This window comes from Lissotriton helveticus (genome assembly GCF_964261635.1).
Source record: "Lissotriton helveticus chromosome 1_1 unlocalized genomic scaffold, aLisHel1.1 SUPER_1_unloc_23, whole genome shotgun sequence".
Taxonomy (NCBI): Eukaryota; Metazoa; Chordata; class Amphibia; order Caudata; family Salamandridae; genus Lissotriton; species Lissotriton helveticus.
In genome coordinates this window covers 140,631-163,407 of record NW_027611663.1, presented here as the reverse complement: position 1 = coordinate 163,407, position 22,777 = coordinate 140,631, and the positions used below count along the sequence as shown (strand labels likewise).

General features: G+C 44.2%; 1 protein-coding gene across 1 annotated transcript in view; it reads left to right on the top strand.

Annotated features, from left to right (window-relative positions):
- Positions 1-3,631: 3,631 nt before the first annotated feature.
- LOC144805761 (uncharacterized) overlaps positions 3,632-22,777 on the top strand; it is a 53,865-nt gene continuing 34,719 nt past the window's right edge. The window contains exon 1 of the mRNA XM_078672250.1: positions 3,632-4,480. Within this exon, the coding sequence (XP_078528376.1) occupies positions 3,632-4,480 (849 nt within the window). The remainder of the gene's footprint in view (positions 4,481-22,777) is intronic.

Here is a 22,777-nt window from a genome sequence, read left to right as displayed (position 1 = left end):
CAGAACTAGAAATTTGATGTGACTCTGAGCTCAATGTGATGTGACTCTGAGCTATATGGCCTATAATGGAAAAAATGAGTTTGACCCCAAACACCTCGAAATGTCACAAATAGGAGTCAGACATGTACCTGGAGGCTGGAAATGAGCCCTAGCCACTCTTGTTATATCATCTGAGATATATTATGGGGTCCTGGTGGCTACAGGGACCCGAAAACAGTCATGAGGGTTGATACCGAAAATTAGCAAAAATCGTCAAAAAAAGTTTTTTTGACAAGATTTGCTAATTTTCCAAATAGCTCAGAATGGATATCACAGTCACTTTGTGAGTACCCATTACCTAAATATACTGGTTAGAAAGCTCAGATCTGATGCTTTCATTTGATCTATCTACCTTTGCTATTATCTGAAGTTTTTTTTTCAGCTTCCAGCCAAGGGAAGAACCTGACATCGTACCCGATTTTGAGCAACGTAGCCTGGATGGAAGAAGTGACTATGCCCCCTTAAACCCCAAAACTTCAAAAAGTCATCCCTGGAGGCCAGAAATGGGTCTTAGACACTCCTGGTATGTCATCTGAGGTATACTAAGGGGTCCTTAGGTCCAGAACTAGAAATTTGATGTGACTCTGAGCTCAATGTGATGTGACTCTGAGCTCTATGGCCTATATTGGGAAAAATGAGTTTGATCCCAAACACCTCGAAATGTCACAAATAAGAGTCAGACATGTACCTGGAGGCTGGAAATGAGCCCTAGCCACTCTTGTTATATCATCTGAGATATATTATGGGGTCCTGGTGGCTACAGGGACCTGAAAACAGTCATATAAAGCAATTTGAATCCATACGAGGCAATTTTTAATTTGCGGCCATCTGGTCACCCTTTGAAATGGATAGGATATACTACAGAGGATGTAGTGCACTCTATTTCTTGAAGCATATGATGTACTGACTTAATTTCAATTGCAGTATGTAGCTACGACATTTACAATTCATAGTGGTAACTCTCATGGTTGTGGCTTATAGGGACAAGGTACAAATCAAGTGTAACCTTCAGGTAAGTTTTTATTTTTCACTTTCATGTGTGTTGTAGAACACTTTATACTTTTGGCTATAATTCATAGTCTGTACATTATAGAGACATAATTTAAACAGCACTTTGTTCCTAGTGATGTGCATCTTACCCATGTGAATTATTATGTGTGTGGCGTATTGTAAAGTTGTCAAAATTTGAGGTTGAATGTATGACGTTTTTCAATACCGTCGCATGTACGAAAAAGTATGCCTTACATTTTGTCCCATACTTCTAAAACCATACAATCTGGATCCATAATTGGAAGTGCAGCATTAAGCTAACATGATGCCACTGTCCTGTGTTCATTTTCATGCATGTGGAAAGCTTCAAAGTGGTGTGAATCTTTCAGCGATTAAACACATATTTTTAAAAAAATTCCTTCAGCTTTTGCAAACTGTGTCACGTATGTTATGTCATCAGTCAAGATCCATATTAGATAGAGCTTGATTTCCAACTGCAACACATTCTATAACATAGCCTACTACAGTGTGCCATTTTATATGCATGTGGCTCACACACAAGGTGCATAAAAAGCAATTTGAATCCATACGAGGCGATTTTTAATTTGCGGCCATCTGGTCACCCATTGAAATGGATAGGATATATTACATAGTATGTGGTGCACTATAAATCTTGAACCATATGAGGTACCGACCTAATTTCAATCACAGTATGTAGCTAAGACATCTACACTTTATAGTGGTAACTCTCATATTTGTGGCTTATAGGGACAAGGTACAAATCAAGTGTAATCTTCAGGAAAAGTTTTTATTTTTCACTTTGATGTGTGTTGAAGAACACTTTATGCTTTTGGCTACAAAATGTGAAGTTGAATGTATGATGTTTTTCAATAACGTCACATGTGTGAAAAAATATGCCTTACGTTGTGGCCCATAATTCTAAAACCATACAATCTGGATCCATAATTCTGAGTGCAGCATACAGTTACCATCATGCCACTGCCCTGTGGTCATTGTCATGCCTGTGCCATGCTTAGAAGTGGTGAGAATCATTCAGTGATTAAACACATGTTTTATAAAATTTGCCTCCATTTTTTGCAAAATGAGTCACGTATATTGTGTCATCAGTCATGATCCATACTAGATAGAGCTTGATTTCCAACTGCAACACATTCTATAGCATACCCTACTACATTGTGTCATTTTAAATGCATGTGGCTTACACGTAAGGTACATACAACGCAATATGAATCCATACGACGCGATTTTCAATTTGCGGCCATCTGGTCGTCCCATTGAAATGGATAGGATATTATACATAGCAGAATGTGCCCTATAATTCTTGAAGCATATAAGTTAAAGACTTAATTTCAATTGCAGATTCTAGCTAAGATTCGTATGCATTATTGTACCAATTCTTATGCATGTGGCCCACATAGAAAGTGCACGATATGGAAGTTGAATCCATACGAGGCGATTTTCGATTTCCGGCCATCTGGTCACCCAAATCTCAAAGATTATTGTTAATAATTCAGTGTGTTTTTATGCTATTTAGCTAATAATGCATGAACCTGTTTATTAACATGTGCATAATGAGATACCAAAGAGAAAATAATGAAAATGTATTGGTAAACCGTATTTTGGTAGACTTTAAAAAACCCCATTGAAAAACACATGCATCACCAATGCTGCTTTTTGCTTGTGCCTAAAACGAAAATGTGTTATTAAAAAGTGAATATAACACATAGAGATGTTTTTTCTTTTGTTTATGAAGCCTAATGTAGGCAGGTCACACCTATGTTTTACTTTGAAAAAATCTCTTTTCTAAAATTTACGGCGTTACCTTGTTTTTTAATATAGCTAAAAAAGCAATTGTTAAAGTCGCTTATAAAAAAGTGATCGTAAATGCTATTTTGTTCTTTTTTTTCAGCTTGAGGTTCAGTTTAATATGAGTCTTAATTTGATGTATCACTTGCCCTAGTAAACAATCCCCAAAGTCTATTTTTTTCAATTTTCCCAAGCTCAATGTTAAACACATGCATCACCAATGATGCAAAAAGTCAAGTCAGAAATTTCAAACAGCAATAAAAAAGTGAGAAAAACAGATTTTTTTTAACAACTGCTCCCGGCACTGGATGGTGCTGGGAGTGGAGACAGCTGCGGAACAGGTAGTCTCCTTAAGTAAGGAAATTGCGGACTTAAAAGCTGAAATCCTGGGAGATAACACACTCACCAAAGCCAAGGAAGCCCTAGATAGCTTGGAAGTAACCATTAAAGATTTTGACACCACAGCTCAAACAAAAAAATTGGAAAAATTAGCTCGAGATCTCAGACTCTTTGATAAAAAACTGGTCTATCCATACTTACAACCAGATTACTTTAAACAGGACAATCAAGGCCGTTTCACCAACCGCGGCCGCGGGGGGTACAGAGGACGACAGAATTACACCACTTTTTCGGACTCCTCGTATAGTTCTGGAAGTGAGGTGGAGGCAGGACCCAGCACTTCATATTCATACCCACCGTATCCCCCTCAAGATACAACCTACCAACAATATCCTCCTCAATTTCCACCCCATTTTTTAGATCAAGGTCGGGGGCAATGGCGCCCTCCACGTGGTCGGGGCAACAACTGGCCCAGAGGCCAATCAAGAGGACAGCAACAGCAACAGAATCAGGCAGGCTGGAAAGGGGGTCGGGGCAAACAACAGAAACGGGTAACCTTTCGACCAGAGGTGCACGGGGAGATCTCCACCCGCAGGAACACATACAGATGGTAGATACATCTGCAATACAAGATCCTATTCTACCAACCTCCAATAGTCCGGTGATCAATATTTCCAAACACCAACTTCAGGAGGAAGAACTTAAAGTCCTCGGCCGAGGTCTCTCCTATGTTCCCACTGCTCATGTCAATAAATTCCTGTTGAAAACAGAACTGTACAGTTTTTTCAGGAGGATAAGGTTGCGCTATTTCTTTCGAAATCAAACCACTATACCACAGAGTTCGGTCACTGGCCTTAGGGTACCCTCAAGCTTCTTTCCACCTACATATGCTATGAGCAGCCGGATCCTTGCTTTTGAGGAAATTGTCACCTCTGCTATAGACCAATCTCTTAAACAACCAAAATTCTCAAGGCTCAATTTACCAAAAACTGAGAAGAAGGCTTTGGTGGATCTATGTAACAACAAGGAGATCATCATAAAGCCTGCGGACAAAGGCGGAGCCATTGTTGTACAAGATCTTCCAGATTACAAGGCAGAAATCCACAGACAACTGTCTGATGGTGTTAGCTACCGCCTTTTACCTAGTGACCCTTCACACGATTTGGCCAGCACTATCCTCAGAATTACCCAGAATGGTTTGGATACTGGTTTTTTGAGCAAACAGGAATTCGATTTCCTGAACCAAAAGTTCCCAAGACTCGCCACAATTTATACCTTACCTAAGGTACACAAGAACCTTAGTAAGCCTCCCGGACGACCGATCGTGTCCGGGTGTGGATCACTTTTAGAGCCCCTGTGCCAATACGTGGATTTTTTCCTAAAACCCATAGCCCTTAACACCAAGGCCTACCTAAGAGACACTACCCAAGTGATTAATCTGATTGATGGAACCCCTTTTAACCCAGAACGCACACTTCTAGTTACATGCGACATCATATCGCTCTATACTAGTATCCCCCAGCAAGATGCTTTGGACGTCATGAGAGTGGCTTTGGATACTCGACCTGGCCCGGTTCAGGTCCCCACTGAATTCATTATCGAACTTCTGGAAATAGCAATGATGCACAATTTCTTTATTTTTCAAGAATGTTTTTATTTGCAGACCCAGGGCGTAGCGATGGGGGCCACCTTCGCTCCCAATTTGGCTATAATTTATATGGATCATTTTGAACACCAGCATATTTTTCCATCCACTAATCCATTCAAGGCCAATCTGCCCCTATGGGTCCGATACATCGACGACGTCCTCTGCATCTGGGAAGGTGATGTTGAACAACTTAAAGTGTTCCACTCCTGGCTCAATTCTAGAAACCCTCACATCCAGTTCACGATGGAATCTAGTAACGACACAATACCCTTTTTAGACATTTCGATCTATGTTGAAATAGACCATCTACAGACAACTCTGTTTAGGAAGCCAACTGAGCGAAACTCCTTATTACAATACCAGAGCCATCACCCACGGGGGCTCAAGGACAACCTCCCAGTTGGTCAATTCTTCCGCATCAGGAGGAATTGTTCCACACGGGCTGATTATTTCAAAGAGTCTGAAATTTTGAGTGAACGCCTCATATCACGGGGGTACCCGACCAGGTTGGTGAAACGAGCCAGAAAACGGGCGTGGTACAACCCCCGAGAATCCCTATTGAATCCAGAAAACTCAGCACGGGCCAGCACCGACCGTGTCATCTGCGTCACTACTTTCTCCACACGCAGTAATGATATAAAGAGGATTATCAACCATAATTGGCCTCTTGTTGCTGATGTCATAAACCAAACAGAGCTGCCTCTCCACTCTTTCAAAAGGGCAAAAAATATAAGGGACATGGTGGTCCATTCATACTTGGAACCATTGTGTCAACCAACCCTTACATCACTCTGGAATTTGCCCCCTATAATTGGTCATTACAGGTGTGGTACGTGCACTGCATGTGAGACGACTATGCAGATAAAAACATTTGCCCACAATGGACGTACATTTCATCTGAAACACCATTCCAACTGTAACTCCACCGGAGTTATCTACATCATCCAGTGCCCATGCAGACAACTATATGTAGGGCAAACGCAACAGAAAATCAAGTCAAGAATATCTTCCCACTGCAGTAGGTTAAGATGCAAAGTGGCAGGTGCACCGCTGGTAGATCATTGGCAAACCGCGGGTCATTTGGTCACGGATTTGCGTTGTTTCGTTATTGAAAAGATCACTCTGGGGAGACGAGGAGGTAACCTCTTAACAATCCTTAACACACGTGAGTCCAAATGGATGTCACTTCTGGACTCCATAAAAAATGGGTTGAATGAGCAGGACAGTAGTCTTGCACAACTGGCAGCATTGGGTTAGAAGTGTAGCCCCCTTATATTATTCTGTAGTCTGAGATAAGAGGCCTTGTTCATTGCTGAGTTTGGACACAACAACCTTGTGGGAAACAATGTCTTTTGAGGATTGTTCTTTAATGTATGTCAATGTTCCATAACTAACTTTGAATTTGGGCAAATGCAATTGGTTTACATCCTCCTGCGAGAGAGATGCACCATCCTTCTGTGATTTGTTATTCTGTGTAGCACAACTTACATCACTTGCCAATTGTCTTGTATTTAATAATCTTACGGTTTGGTTACATCCCCCTGTGTGGGAGATGCACCAACGACTGTTTTTCGATCTGTGACTTGGTTTGCAAATAAGCAAAAGTTTTTTTGTATATACCCAAAGTTTAATACTGCGGCCAATTTTTCCCAAATATGGTAATTTAACTTTGGTTTTCTTAACTTTGCTCCAATTTGCCTTGTACCTAATGTAATTCTCCCAATTGTGGCTCCCATATCTTATTTGGTCGCGCTTCGCGCCCTCTAGAGAGTATGTCTTCTATTTCCTTGGGAATCGACATATGCTTTGGCTCCTCCCCCCCTCCTCCGCATTGCAGCCGCTGCGGAGTGTGACGAACAGCCTGACTAAGACAGCACCTTTCCCCGCCTTTTGTAAGTACGACTTAGACAGGGTGGGCTGTGCTAGTGGGGTCCAGGTCCCCTTGTAACTCTTGGATGTATTTACCCTAGATCATATGGATTGACGAGTCTTTGCAAAATCGACCTCGCTTCTGACCTCTTTTGAATTTCGCGCTCCACGCCACTGACGCGATGGAGCCTGCCGGAGCTTCCGCATAGATAGCGTGAACAGCTTCCAATTTTTCCGTGAGTAATTGCTATCTGGTTTGCAACTATTCGCGTACTGTGGGTTATCTGCTACTTCAGGCATTATAAATCAGCACATTGAGTTGTCTTCCCTTGTTACCCCCAGGTTTTGCGACTAACGAATGTGTGAATTCGTGGGTTCCAAGTGAGAAGTCACTGGATTCATCGCCGTATGCGATTGATGTGGCAGAGTTCCCCTCTCGCTTTCTCCCGTTTTTAAGAACAAGATTCCATATAAAACGTTTCTGTCTACAATCTCTTGTGAGTAATCTTTTACCGCCCAATCAAAATCCCTGAAGCCAATTTGCTTGCGAAAACTCCCAAACATGCAATTTATTTATTTATTTCAGCTCCTCGCCAGGGGAACTCCAGCAGTATTCTCTGCATTTTCTTTAATTACCCACCTACTCGTGACGTTCCTTCTGACCTCAGAGGTACTACTCTATTTTACCGTAACTACCCTCTCATGAGGTTATTTTGGCAGTAAGGCCCTAGGACCCTCTCAGGGCTCTGCCTTATTTTCCAAGAGATGGTTTTATATTCTGTTGTATAAACCCTTGGGACATATCAGTCCGCTGACACCTTTGTTTTTATCTCCTCTGTAGCGTAGTTCTTTGCCACTGACGACAGACCACGACTCCCTAGCGTGGCGTCTCATCCATGTACCGAGCCAGTCTTGGCCGTACCCCATGGTAATTTATTTTAATTATCATTCCACTCGTTGTTATAGTTTTTAGGATGATTTGCCGTCCTTACTATATACTAAAGTGAAACATTCTTCTTCACAGAACTGGCCCCCCTCCCTCACTTTCCCAGTGTGACGTCCTGATGAAGACCCCGTGAAAGGACTTTAATGAGCCTGTTGATAGGGGTCGAAACGTCGACTTTTCTCTGTTTGTATTCCGGCACATCCCCGATCAAATCTAGCAATCAGAAGTGCCTTGCGAATATGATTTATTGTAATGGTGTAATTTTGGTCTGATTGTTTGGCCATGATATTTTGAATTATCCTTACATTGTCAAGAAAACTGGAATGCTGTGTTATTCTTGTATATTGTGTTAATCTTCTAATTCTTATCACTCCTTTTGAGCACTCTCTCCTTCCCTTCCCCCCTTCGGGGCTTTTTCGCAAAATATTAATTGATACAACTGTTATTAATTTTGAAAACAACGCTTTGTTTGGTATTAAATCATTATTACCACTCCAATAAGTTTGTGAAAAATTTTGTTTAATTGTTCTTAGTAATTTGTGTATGCTTCTGACAATACACCTTCCTTACGGGGACCCTCCCTCATATGTACCGCATAGCGCCCAGGTCCCCGTGACTTTATGGGTTTAACCCCCTTTTCTGTAACACTCAGAATACACTTAGGCTTCAGGTCAATGTGTTTTCGTTTGGGGGAGGGGCCCAGCGAAAAAAACACCTTTTTTTTTCTCGGATTGGTCAAAGGTCAGCTCTTGTTGCACCAGTGCTGCTTCGGCTGCACCAGTGCTGCTTCGGCTGCACTGGTGCAGCTTCTCAGACTTGAGGCGTTGCACCAGTGCAGCATAGAAAAGAAACTTTTTAATAAAAGGATTTAAAACTAATTCAAGATATACATTATCTAAGGAATGTTATAAAAACTCAGATATGGAGAATATTTTTCATTTTCGTCCATTTTTGACCGTTTTGGAGCACTTTGAAGCACTGATGCAGCTTTGGGATTTTTATGGTTATTTTGATCAGAGATGCTCCTAATGTGTTTAAAATTCATGTGGGATGTATCCAAGACACTGCCATCACACCTATATAGTTTTTAAATGATTTTGATGTATTAAAATTTTGACCTTCATAAGGGGGGAAAGGTTGAACTTTTACCCCGCTCGGAGTTCCATGACTTTCGTGACCTTGTCCCCCTGAAATTTAAAATTGCATTTTCAAAGTAATGTGTACAACTATTCATTCTGTGTCATTCATTGTGTGTTTAGCATGCTATTGGGCCACTGTAGCACTTGTTTTTTTTCATTTTTATGCATTTTTGACCGTTTTTGAACACTTTGATGCTCCAAATGGTCTTTGGACTTAGTCACTTTTTGCTTCATGGAGATTTCAAAAGTGTTAGAAAGTCACTTTGGAGGCACACAGGACAGTGCAAATGCAGTTACATAGCATTCAGGACACTGCAATTACACCTATATAGTTTTTAAAAGATTTTGATGTAATAACATTTTTGACCTCCATGGGGAGGGCCCTTAAGCTGAACTTTTACCCAGCTCGGAGTTCCATGACCTTGTCCCCCTGAAATTGAAAATCGAATTTTCAAAGTGTTTAGTAAAACTGTTCATTCTGTGTCATTCATTATGTCTTTAGCCTGCTATTGGACCACTGCAGCACTATGTTTTGTTAATTTTAACCCAATGTTGACCTTTTTTGACCACTTTGATGCACCAGTGAAGTTTTTGGACTTAGTCATTTTTCACTTCATGGAGACTTCAAAAGTGTTAGAAATTCATTTTGTAAATACCTAGAACGGTGCAAATGCAGCCATATAGCATTCAGGGCACTACAATTACACCTATATAGTTTTTAAATGATTTTGATGCAATAACATTTTTGACCTCCATGGGGAGGGCACTCAAGCTAAACTTTTACCCAGCTCCGAGTTCCACGACCTCGGGTGGAAAAAGTGACTTTGCCCCCTTAAACCCAAAAACTTCAAAAAGTCACCCCTGGAGGCCAGAAATGGGTCTTAGACACTCTTGGTATGTCATCTGAGGTATACTATGGTGTTCTTGGGTCCAGAACTAGAAATGTGATGTGACTCTGATATCTAGGGCCTATAATGGAAAAAATGAATTTGACACCAAACACCTCAAAATGTCTGAAATAGGACTCAGACATGTACCTGGAGGCTGGAAATGAGCCCTAGACACTCTTGCTATATCACCTGAGATATAATATAGGGTCCTGGTGGCCACAGGGACCCAAAAACAGTCAGGTGGGTTGATACTGAAAATTAGCAAAAATCGTCCCAAAAATGTTTTTGACAAGATTTGCTAATTTTCCAAATAGCTCAGAATGGATATCAGAGACACTGTTTGAGTGCGCAAGATATGAATACACTTGTTAGAAAGGTCAGCTCTGATGCTTTCATGTGATATATATAACTTTGATATTATATAAAGTTTTTTTTCCGCTACCAACCAAGGGAAACACCTGATATCGTACCCGATTTTGAGAACATTGGGCTGGGTGGAAAAAGTCACTTTGCCCCCTTAAACCCAAAAACTTCAAAAAGTCACCCCTGGAGGCCAGAAATGGGTCTTAGACACTCTTGGTATGTCATCTGAGGTATACTATGGTCTTCTTGGGTCCAGAACTAGAAATCTGATGTGACTCTTATATCTAGGAGCTATAATGGAAAAAAATGAATTTGACACCAAACACCTCAAAATGTCACAAATAGGAGTCAGACATGTACCTGGAGGCTGGAAATGAGCCCTAGCCACTCTTGTTATATAATCTGAGATATATTATGGGGTCCTGGTGGCTACAGGGACCTGAAAACAGTCATGAGGGTTGATACCGAAAATTAGCAAAAATCGTCAAAAAAAGTTTTTGGGACAAGATTTGCTAATTTTCCAAATAGCTCAGAATGGATATCACAGTCACTTTGTGTAGGAAGGTGGCTACCTGACTATGGTTACCCCAGATTTTTTGCCTGTGTTTAGCTGGTTTTTTGACTTAGTTGACCTGGTTCCCTGCTAATCAGGGCCCCAGGCCATCTGCTCTCTCTGTAAAATGACACATGTGCTATAGGCACATACCAATTGGAAATGGACTCCTTGTCAGCCCCTGTAGAATGCACTATAGGTGCACAGGGCACAGGAGCCACTAAGGCCTACCAGGGGCTGCAGCATATCTTTTGCCACCCCTGGCTGGTTCTTAAATTGACACAACTGGCTGATCACTCAGCTGGGGTAAGGTGGTGTACACACCCCTTGCTTAGATATAGTATACCTATGTCTAAACCTATATCTGGACACATGTAAACCTGTGAGCCACTCCTATAGACAGGCCTCACCAATCCTGGAGGCTGGGTGCATGGTTTTTATGTGAGATGGAGCTCTAGCATGAGCTGAGCCTGTCTGCAGCCGTCGGGAACAAATCCCTAAGCTGTTTCAGGATAATGCCATACCATATACTATTAAGTGCCTTATAATCCTCGCGGTTATTTAGCAACTCTGGTTTGGCTTTATCAAAACATGTCGTGTAAGGTGTCATACGCTTTGGAATACCATCCCCTCGCCAGTTCTGGCGACGGGGATGGCATTCCACCCCTCTAGAGGGGTAAGACATGTTACTTCACTTTAATGCGGTTGATTTCTCCAAAGGCCTTAAGATCCACAAAATGGATGCCTCTGCCACAGACAAATGTCTGGACCCCTGGAGCTGACCGAAACCCAGTCAAGGGGGTCCTGGACAAAGGGTTTCCTGTCACAGGAGGGTGTCACCGCCCTCCAGACAGGAGATAGTGTATTGTAGCAGGGAGGTTTGAAAGAAACCAGACACTGCCTGGGGCGCACAAGGCTGCCCCTTGCATAATCCGGCCAAACCGGTTCTGGGGCACTCCAGCCCTCGTGCCAGGGCGGCCTGGATCAAAGGAAGGGGGTGTATCCACCCACTTCCTGGGTCCCACCCATAGGAGGGGACCTAGCAGGTAATCACGCCCACCAGATTCGAATAAGAGTGGGAGCAGTGCCAATGCACATCAGATTTCCTGGAAGAAACATTTGAAACGATATTCTGGACCCTTCGCCCTCCATCTCAACGTGGAAGCCCGAAGAATCTCCCTTGTGGTCAAGGAGTGACCACCCTGCAGCAGCAGGCACCATCCAGCCCTCGACGTCTACTTAGTTGCAGTTCCCGCCGGAACTCGAGCGACTGAGATCGACGAGATCAAGCCTGCCCAGCTTCTAACAGCCCGATCCACAGTCCATGCAAAGCTGAGACCCGTGGAGGCGACCGGAAGCGTGGGGCACGCCATCTTGAATTGACCATGAGACGCTGACCGTGCAGCCCACGAGTGACCCTCGAAGCTGTGCACCGGGGTTTGAGAAGCCCCCACCCTGAGCTACTCCTGAGCCGAAGTTCAGCCCTCCACACTCGACGAGTGCTGCGTGGGGCCCTTTGGCACGATTTGGCTCAACGCGTTGGCCTGGTCACTTGCCAGCTGGCTTGTGGTCCCTGTGCCGACGAACTACCGAAGAAGACTCGTGAATCTGGTTGCTCCAGATCCACACCAGCTCCCCTGAAAAGGAGCCCCGACTCTGACCTTCCTGGTCCGAGTGAGAAGCAATCTTCCGATCCTGCGTGGATTGCTCTTACCAAGGCTTGTTTGCTCCAAACCTGAAGCCGACTGCACCGACGGTGAGAGCCTGCGTGGGACAGATCGTGACCTGCTCCTGGACGTCGCAGATGCCCCAGAGCCCACGTGACAGCGGAGAGAAGCTCCTCGACGACCACCTGATTGCGCCCGACATTGCCTGGTTCCGTCCTGGTTCCACCCTGGTCACTGCTGAGTGACCCAGACTCTGTCCCCTCTGCTTTCAGGTACTCTACAACTTGAGTCCACCCTTGGACTCCACCGGACACTTCGTCTTCACCCTGCCTGCAGCCCTTTCAGCTTCAAGCACCAAGAGCCTGCGTGTCAAAACCCGACGCCACTTCGACCCTGTGCACCCACTTCCTGTGGGTGAGGTAACTTTGCTCCGCCGGTGTTCCCACACTGGTGCACACCTCTAGGGTCTGTGTGTTAAGTTTTGTTCCTCTAGGTTCAGCGGAAGTGTCCTTAAACTTTAACTATTTGACTTTTACGCACCATTGGTTAACATTGGTGCATGCGTGCGCTTTCCGCACATCTCCCGAATCCCGAGGGCCATTCCCGACTTCAGCATTGCTTGTCCTGACTGCTCCCAGCGATTCCCTAGGCCCTAGGCCTAACCACTGTTCGAGTGGCCTCTCTTATACCACTTGTTTAGTATATGGTTTGAGTGGCCCCCTGCCCTCATCCATAATTGTGCAACTTTGTATGTTTAAACAGTGCTTTTGATTTAACGCTTGTGCCCCTTTATTCATAAGGAATACTGGGGACTGTTTTTAGTAATAAACACATATATTTTTATAATATATACTTGTGTGGTGTCCTTTCATTTGGTATTACAGGATTGTATGTGGTAAAACAGCTCGCTTAACACGACCTCTTAAGTTAAGCCTTTAGGCTGCTTAGTCCATGCTACCCCTAGGATAGCTTGTCTAATAAGGTTGACTTACAACCAGACACCATAAGGGGATTGTTTGGTCAGGTAGTAGGTGGTTCCAGAATTGGAAACATCCCCTACCAGGCCAACTTCTCACATTGGTGAGCAGCGGTGCGGATTTGAGCTTGCTGTTGTTTTACCATTGCAATCTTTATATCAAATTGAAAGATCACATCAAGTACCTCTAGGTACATATAAAATCAAAAGCTTAGCATATTAAGTTCTACTGAACTTAGTAGTTGTAGGTTGAAGGGATTAGCACACCCTGACTACAACTAACTAGCAAGGTACAGTAGGAAAACACTTAGTGTAGGTAAGTGCACCACTTACACCTCACTAGTAACCATGTCTGACACAGGAAAAGCCTCAGGGTCTGCTCCTGTGACAGTTGACCCTACCCAGGCAACTTTTGGATATGACAAACTAACCCGCAGAGACTTGATTGCCTTGTGCAAAGCAAGAGGGTTAAAAAGGGGCAGAAGCCCCACCTGCCTAATCCTGGTAGAAATCCTAGAACAGGATGACTTAGAGAAGGCAAAAGCAGCTTCCCTAGATACAGGAACTGGAGGGAACCCCCCTGCAGTTGATCCCCTTGAAGAGGAGGATGATGATGACTTGGATGAGGACTCAGATGTTGAGGACTTAGGAGTACAGGATCAGGGTAGCCAGGTTCCAGTTGGTAGGCTTAGCCAGGCCAACTTGGACCTACTGGGGAATGGAGAGGGCCAGCACCTCCCCAGAACCCAACATGTGATTCTCCCAGGCAACAGAAGAGTGAGATCTCCCTCAGGGGACTCTCATATTTCTAGTGCCTCCAGAGAATCAGAGAGAGGCATGAGTGCTTCTCAGAAAGCTGAGCATAGGGCCAGAATGAGGGCTGTCCAACTCCAAATAGAGAGGGAGGAGGTAGCCTTGGCTCAAGCTAAACTTAGCATGGCCCAAGCTAAACTTGCCTTGGCAAGAGAGAAAAAATTGTGTGGCTTAGATGCCACTGGTGGCAGCAATATTCCTAAAGAGAAACCCAGGTCCTATGATAGTAGAAACCTGACAAAGATTGTGCCCCCCTTCAAAGAAGGGGATGACATCCACAAATGGATGACTGCTCTTGAGAGAGCCTGCATGGTACAGCAGGTTCCTGAGGAACAGTGGGCAGCAATCTTATGGTACTCCTTTTCAGAGAAAGGGAGGGACAAGCTCCTCACTGTCAGACATGAGGATGCAAACAATTACAAAGTCCTGAAGAGTGTTCTGATAGATGGGTTTGGCTTAACCACTGAACAGTACAGGTTCAAGTTCAGAGACACCCAGAAGACACAGACTCAGGACTGGACTGATTTTGTAGATTGTGCTACTAAGGCTCTGGAGGGTTGGCTACATGGCAGCAAAGTACATGACTTTACAGGATTGTATAATTTGATTATGAGGGAGCAGATCCTAAGTAATTGTCAGAACCAGCTCTTACACCAGCACCTGGTAGACTCTGATCTGACCTCTCCCCAAGAATTGGGAAAGAAGGCAGACAAATGGGTCAGAACCAGGATTAGGCCTAAGAATCAGGACAGTAACCAGAAGAAGGAGTCTACCAAGCCTCAAGATAAGGGTGGGGATAAAAGTAAAGAAAAGACTTCCCCAGGGCCCCAAAACTCCAAGGATGGGGGTGGGTCCCAAGACACTTCTTCAACTGAGAAAAAACCCTATTGTTATCCCTGTAAACAGGTGGGGCATTACAAAACAGACAGCTGTTGTCCCAAGAATAACAATAAAGAAAATATACCTCCAAAGCCAGCTTCAACACCTCCTGTTACTGTCAGCAGTAATCCCCCAGGAAGTGGAAGCACACCCAGGAATCTGGGTGGGTTTACTTTTGGAAATCAGGTGGACCCTGGCCTATCCAGGTCCCCATCACCCAATGATCTTGTTTATGAGGCTGGCATGGGGTTTGCCAACTTCTCTGCTTGCCCAAATACTTTGAGCAAGTATAGACAAGAACCCATCATCAATGGTTTAAGAGTTGAAGCTTTTAGAGACACAGGGGCTAGCATCACCATGGTGGCTGATGGCATAGTCCCCTCTAAGCAACTTTTACCTGGTGCCACATACCAGGTAATAAACATTGATGGCATCCAAACAAATCATCCCATGGCAGTAGTAAGTCTCAGCTGGGGAGGTGTCACTGGCCCAAAGAGAGTGGCAGTGTCCCCAAACTTGCCTGTAGACTGTCTACTGGGTAATGATTTAGAAATCTCAGCCTGGGCTGGGGTTGAACAGGAAATCCATTCTAGAATGGTAAATTCCAATGGAAAGGTTAGTGGGGCTGTAATGGCTACAGCCCCAATTCAAGATGTCCTTCCTGAAAAGGTTGGTAGGGCGGAGATACTCCCTGCCCCATCTTTAGCAAAAGCTCTTCCTGAACAGAATAGCAAAGCTGTTATGATAACAGCAGAAACCCAAACTGAGTCTCCTCCTGAAAAGGTTGGTGGGGCTGTGATGGCCACAGCCCAAACTCAAACTGACACGTGTGTTGTGAAACCTGAAATGATGGATAACTCCACACAAACTGAGAGCATGGAGGAGGAAGAGAAATCTCCCCCTCACCAGACTTTAGGACAGGATCAGCCTCCTCAGGGAACTGATCTTACCCCTGATGAAGAAACTGCCCCAGAGGTGGTTGGGCGTAGCCTGACAGAACCTCTGATGTCAGTGGACCCTTCTCAGGTGGGACCCAGTCTGGAGCAGGTAACCTGCCCCTCTCTCCCTTGCCTTAGCCAGCCCAGGGCTGCAGAGGACAAGAAGGACAGTGAGACCCAGAGGGCCCCCTGTCAAATAAAGCACCCCCATCAAAAGATTAGGTGCACCAAAACTAGTAGCCCTAGTAAGGTGAAAACTTTAAAAACTCCTGAGGGAGCCCCCTTAAAAACAGTTAGGGACCTCCCCCAGATGGATTCTGTTGGGCACAGCCAAACCTGGGACCCAAAGGGCCCAAACCTGAACTGTCCCTCCAGCAAGCCAAACAGAGGGACCCAGCCTCCAGCTTTAGGTAGCCAGAGGTTGACCCTGAGAGCACAGTGCAACTCAGTTAAAGAAAGAAAGGCACACATGGTGGAAGATAATTGGAGGAAGCTAAGCCCTAAATTAGTAGAGCCTCACTTCAATACTCCATATCCAAACCAGCCTTTAACTTTGCATAAACACACCCAAGGTAGTGATTCCCTATGGTGGAGACCCTCTAATACCCAAAGGGTGAGGGACTGCTTAGTGGACCATGAGACAGGGGGTACCCATGCTAGTGCAGGTACTTCCTTATATGGCCACTCAGGCAATATAGGCTTACCTGGCCAAGGATAGCCTTATCTCCTTTCGTTTGGGGGGGGTTATGTAGGAAGGTGGCTACCTGACTATGGTTACCCCAGATTTTTTGCCTGTGTTTAGCTGGTTTTTTGACTTAGTTGACCTGGTTCCCTGCTAATCAGGGCCCCAGGCCATCTGCTCTCTCTGTAAAATGACACATGTGCTATAGGCACATACCAATTGGAAATGGACTCCTTGTCAGCCCCTGTAGAATGCACTATAGGTGCACAGGGCACAGGAGCCACTAAGGCCTACCAGGGGCTGCAGCATATCTTTTGCCACCCCTGGCTGGTTCTTAAATTGACACAACTGGCTGATCACTCAGCTGGGGTAAGGTGGTGTACACACCCCTTGCTTAGATATAGTATACCTATGTCTAAACCTATATCTGGACACATGTAAACCTGTGAGCCACTCCTATAGACAGGCCTCACCAATCCTGGAGGCTGGGTGCATGGTTTTTATGTGAGATGGAGCTCTAGCATGAGCTGAGCCTGTCTGCAGCCGTCGGGAACAAATCCCTAAGCTGTTTCAGGATAATGCCATACCATATACTATTAAGTGCCTTATAATCCTCGCGGTTATTTAGCAACTCTGGTTTGGCTTTATCAAAACATGTCGTGTAAGGTGTCATACGCTTTGGAATACCATCCCCTCGCCAGTTCTGGCGACGGGGATGGCATTCCACCCCTCTAGAGGGGTAAGACATGTTACTTCACTTTAATGCGGTTGATTTCTCCAAAGGCCTTAAGATCCACAAAATGGATGCCTCTGCCACAGACAAATGTCTGGACCCCTGGAGCTGACCGAAACCCAGTCAAGGGGGTCCTGGACAAAGGGTTTCCTGTCACAGGAGGGTGTCACCGCCCTCCAGACAGGAGATAGTGTATTGTAGCAGGGAGGTTTGAAAGAAACCAGACACTGCCTGGGGCGCACAAGGCTGCCCCTTGCATAATCCGGCCAAACCGGTTCTGGGGCACTCCAGCCCTCGTGCCAGGGCGGCCTGGATCAAAGGAAGGGGGTGTATCCACCCACTTCCTGGGTCCCACCCATAGGAGGGGACCTAGCAGGTAATCACGCCCACCAGATTCGAATAAGAGTGGGAGCAGTGCCAATGCACATCAGATTTCCTGGAAGAAACATTTGAAACGATATTCTGGACCCTTCGCCCTCCATCTCAACGTGGAAGCCCGAAGAATCTCCCTTGTGGTCAAGGAGTGACCACCCTGCAGCAGCAGGCACCATCCAGCCCTCGACGTCTACTTAGTTGCAGTTCCCGCCGGAACTCGAGCGACTGAGATCGACGAGATCAAGCCTGCCCAGCTTCTAACAGCCCGATCCACAGTCCATGCAAAGCTGAGACCCGTGGAGGCGACCGGAAGCGTGGGGCACGCCATCTTGAAGTGACCACGAGACGCTGACCGTGCAGCCCACGAGTGACCCTCGAAGCTGTACACCGGGGTTTGAGAAGCCCCCACCCTGAGCTACTCCTGAGCCGAAGTTCAGCCCTCCACACTCGACGAGTGCTGCGTGGGGCCCTTTGGCACGATTTGGCTCAACGCGTTGGCCCGGTCACTTGCCAGCTGGCTTGTGGTCCCTGTGCCGACGAACTACCGAAGAAGACTCGTGAATCTGGTTGCTCCAGATCCACACCAGCTCCCCTGAAAAGGAGCCCCGACTCTGACCTTCCTGGTCCGAGTGAGAAGCAATCCTCCGATCCTGCGTGGATTGCTCTTACCAAGGCTTGTTTGCTCCAAACCTGAAGCCGACTGCACCGACGGTGAGAGCCTGCGTGGGACAGATCGTGACCTGCTCCTGGACGTCGCAGATGCCCCAGAGCCCACGTGACAGCGGAGAGAAGCTCCTCGACGACCACCTGATTGCGCCCGACATTGCCTGGTTCCGTCCTGGTTCCACCCTGGTCACTGCTGAGTGACCCAGACTCTGTCCCCTCTGCTTTCAGGTACTCTACAACTTGAGTCCACCCTTGGACTCCACCGGACACTTCGTCTTCACCCTGCCTGCAGCCCTTTCAGCTTCAAGCACCAAGAGCCTGCGTGTCAAAACCCGACGCCACTTCGACCCTGTGCACCCACTTCCTGTGGGTGAGGTAACTTTGCTCCGCCGGTGTTCCCACACTGGTGCACACCTCTAGGGTCTGTGTGTTAAGTTTTGTTCCTCTAGGTTCAGCGGAAGTGTCCTTAAACTTTAACTATTTGACTTTTACGCACCATTGGTTAACATTGGTGCATGCGTGCGCTTTCCGCACATCTCCCGAATCCCGAGGGCCATTCCCGACTTCAGCATTGCTTGTCCTGACTGCTCCCAGCGATTCCCTAGGCCCTAGGCCTAACCACTGTTCGAGTGGCCTCTCTTATACCACTTGTTTAGTATATGGTTTGAGTGGCCCCCTGCCCTCATCCATAATTGTGCAACTTTGTATGTTTAAACAGTGCTTTTGATTTAACGCTTGTGCCCCTTTATTCATAAGGAATACTGGGGACTGTTTTTAGTAATAAACACATATATTTTTATAATATATACTTGTGTGGTGTCCTTTCATTTGGTATTACAGGATTGTATGTGGTAAAACAGCTCGCTTAACACGACCTCTTAAGTTAAGCCTTTAGGCTGCTTAGTCCATGCTACCCCTAGGATAGCTTGTCTAATAAGGTTGACTTACAACCAGACACCATAAGGGGATTGTTTGGTCAGGTAGTAGGTGGTTCCAGAATTGGAAACATCCCCTACCAGGCCAACTTCTCACACTTTGTGAGTACCCAGGACCTAAATATACTTGTTAGAAAGCTCAGATCTGATGCTTTCATTTGATCTATCTACCTTTGCTATTATCTGAAGTTTTTTTTTCAGCTTCCAGCCATGGGAAAAACCTGACATTGTACCCGATTTTGAGCACCTTAGGCTGGATGGAAGAAGTGACTTTGCCCCCTTAAACCCCAAAACTTCAAAAAGTCATCCCTGGAGGCCAGAAATGGGTCTTAGACATTCCTGGTATGTCATCTGAGGTATACTAAGGGGTCCTTAGGTCCAGAACTAGAAATTTGATGTGACTCTGAGCTCAATGTGATGTGACTCTGAGCTATATGGCCTATAATGGAAAAAATGAGTTTGACCCCAAACACCTCGAAATGTCACAAATAGGAGTCAGACATGTACCTGGAGGCTGGAAATTAGCCCTGGCCACTCTTGTTATATCATCTGAGATATATTATGGGGTCCTGGTGGCTACAGGGACCCGAAAACAGTCATGAGGGTTGATACCGAAAATTAGCAAAAATCCTCAAAAAAAGTTTTTTTGACAAGATTTGCTAATTTTCCAAATAGCTCAGAATGGATATCACAGTCACTTTGTGAGTACCCATGACCTAAATATACTTGTTAGAAAGCTCAGATCTGATGCTTTCATTTGATCTATCTACCTTTGCTATTATCTGAAGTTTTTTTTTCAGCTTCCAGCCAAGGGAAGAACCTGACATCGTACCCGATTTTGAGCAACGTAGCCTGGATGGAAGAAGTGACTATGCCCCCTTAAACCCCAAAACTTCAAAAAGTCATCCCTGGAGGCCAGAAATGGGTCTTAGACACTCCTGGTATGTCATCTGAGGTATACTAAGGGGTCCTTAGGTCCAGAACTAGAAATTTGATGTGACTCTGAGCTCAATGTGATGTGACTCTGAGCTCTATGGCCTATATTGGGAAAAATGAGTTTGATCCCAAACACCTCGAAATGTCACAAATAGGAGTCAGACATGTACCTGGAGGCTGGAAATGAGCCCTAGCCACTCTTGTTATATCATCTGAGATATATTATGGGGTCCTGGTGGCTACAGGGACCTGAAAACAGTCATACAAAGCAATTTGAATCCATACGAGGCAATTTTTAATTTGCGGCCATCTGGTCACCCTTTGAAATGGATAGGATATACTACAGAGGATGTAGTGCACTCTATTTCTTGAAGCATATGATGTACTGACTTAATTTCAATTGCAGTATGTAGCTAAGACATTTACAATTCATAGTGGTAACTCTCATGGTTGTGGCTTATAGGGACAAGGTACAAATCAAGTGTAACCTTCAGGTAAGTTTTTATTTTTCACTTTCATGTGTGTTGTAGAACACTTTATACTTTTGGCTATAATTCATAGTCTGTACATTATAGAGACATAACTTAAACAGCACTTTGTTGCTAGTGATGTGCATCTTACCCATGTGAATTATTATGTGTGTGGCGTATTGTAAAGTTGTCAAAATTTGAGGTTGAATGTATGACGTTTTTCAATACCGTCACATGTACGAAAAAGTATGCCTTACATTTTGTCCCATACTTCTAAAACCATACAATCTGGATCCATAATTGGAAGTGCAGCATTAAGCTAACATGATGCCACTGTCCTGTGTTCATTTTCATGCATGTGGAAAGCTTCAAAGTGGTGTGAATCTTTCAGCGATTAAACACATATTTTAAAAAAAATTCCTCCAGCTTTTGCAAAATATGTCACGTATGTTATGTCATCAGTCAAGATCCATATTAGATAGAGCTTGATTTCCAACTGCAACACATTCTATAACATAACCTACTACAGTGTGCCATTTTATATGCATGTGGCTCACACACAAGGTGCATACAAAGCAATTTGAATCCATACAAGGCGATTTTTAATTTGCGGCCATCTGGTCACCCATTGAAATGGATAGGATATATTACATAGTATGTGGTGCACTATAAATCTTGAACCATATGAGGTACTGACCTGATTTCAATCACAGTATGTAGCTAAGACATCTACACTTTATAGTGGTACCTCTCATATTTGTGGCTTATAGGGACAAGGTACAAATCAAGTGTAATCTTCAGGAAAAGTTTTTATTTTTCACTTTCATGTGTGTTGAAGAACACTTTATGCTTTTGGCTACAAAATGTGAAGTTGAATGTATGATGTTTTTCAATAACGTCACATGTGTGAAAAAATATGCCTTACGTTGTGGCCCATAATTCTAAAACCATACAATCTGGATCCATAATTCTGAGTGCAGCATACAGTTACCATCATGCCACTGCCCTGTGGTCATTGTCATGCCTGTGCCATGCTTAGAAGTGGTGAGAATCATTCAGTGATTAAACGCATGTTTTATAAAATTTGCCTCCATTTTTTGCAAAATGAGTCACGTATATTGTGTCATCAGTCATGATCCATACTAGATAGAGCTTGATTTCCAACTGCAACACATTCTATAGCATACCCTACTACATTGTGTCATTTTAAATGCATGTGGCTTACACGTAAAGGTACATACAACGCAATATGAATCCATACGACGCGATTTTCAATTTGCGGCCATCTGGTCGTCCCATTGAAATGGATAGGATATTATACATAGCAGAATGTGCCCTATAATTCTTGAAGCATATAAGTTAAAGACTTAATTTCAATTGCAGATTCTAGCTAAGATTCGTATGCATTATTGTACCAATTCTTATGCATGTGGCCCACATAAAAAGTGCACGAAATGGAAGTTGAATCCATACGAGGCGATTTTCGATTTCCGGCCATCTGGTCACCCAAATCTCAAAGATTATTGTTAATAATTCAGTGTGTTTTTATGCTATTTAGCTAATAATGCATGAACCTGTTTATTAACATGTGCATAATGAGATACCAAAGAGAAAATAATGAAAATGTATTGGTAAACCGTATTTTGGTAGACTTTAAAAAACCCCATTGAAAAACACATGCATCACCAATGCTGCTTTTTGCTTGTGCCTAAAACGAAAATGTGTTATTAAAAAGTGAATATAACACATAGAGATGTTTTTTCTTTTGTTTATGAAGCCTAATGTGAAGGCAGGTCACACCTATGTTTTACTTTGAAAAAATCTCTTTTCTAAAATTTACGGCGTTACCTTGTTTTTTAATACAGCTAAAAAAACAATTGTTAAAGTTGCTTATAAAAAAGTGATCGTAAATGCTATTTTGTTATTTTTTTCAGCTTGAGGTTCAGTTTAATATGAGTCTTAATTTGATGTATCACTTGCCCTAGTAAACAATCCCCAAAGTCTATTTTTTTTCAATTTTCCCAAGCTCAATGTTAAACACATGCATCACCAATGATGCAAAAAGTCAAGTCAGAAATTTCAAACAGCAATAAAAAAAGTGAGA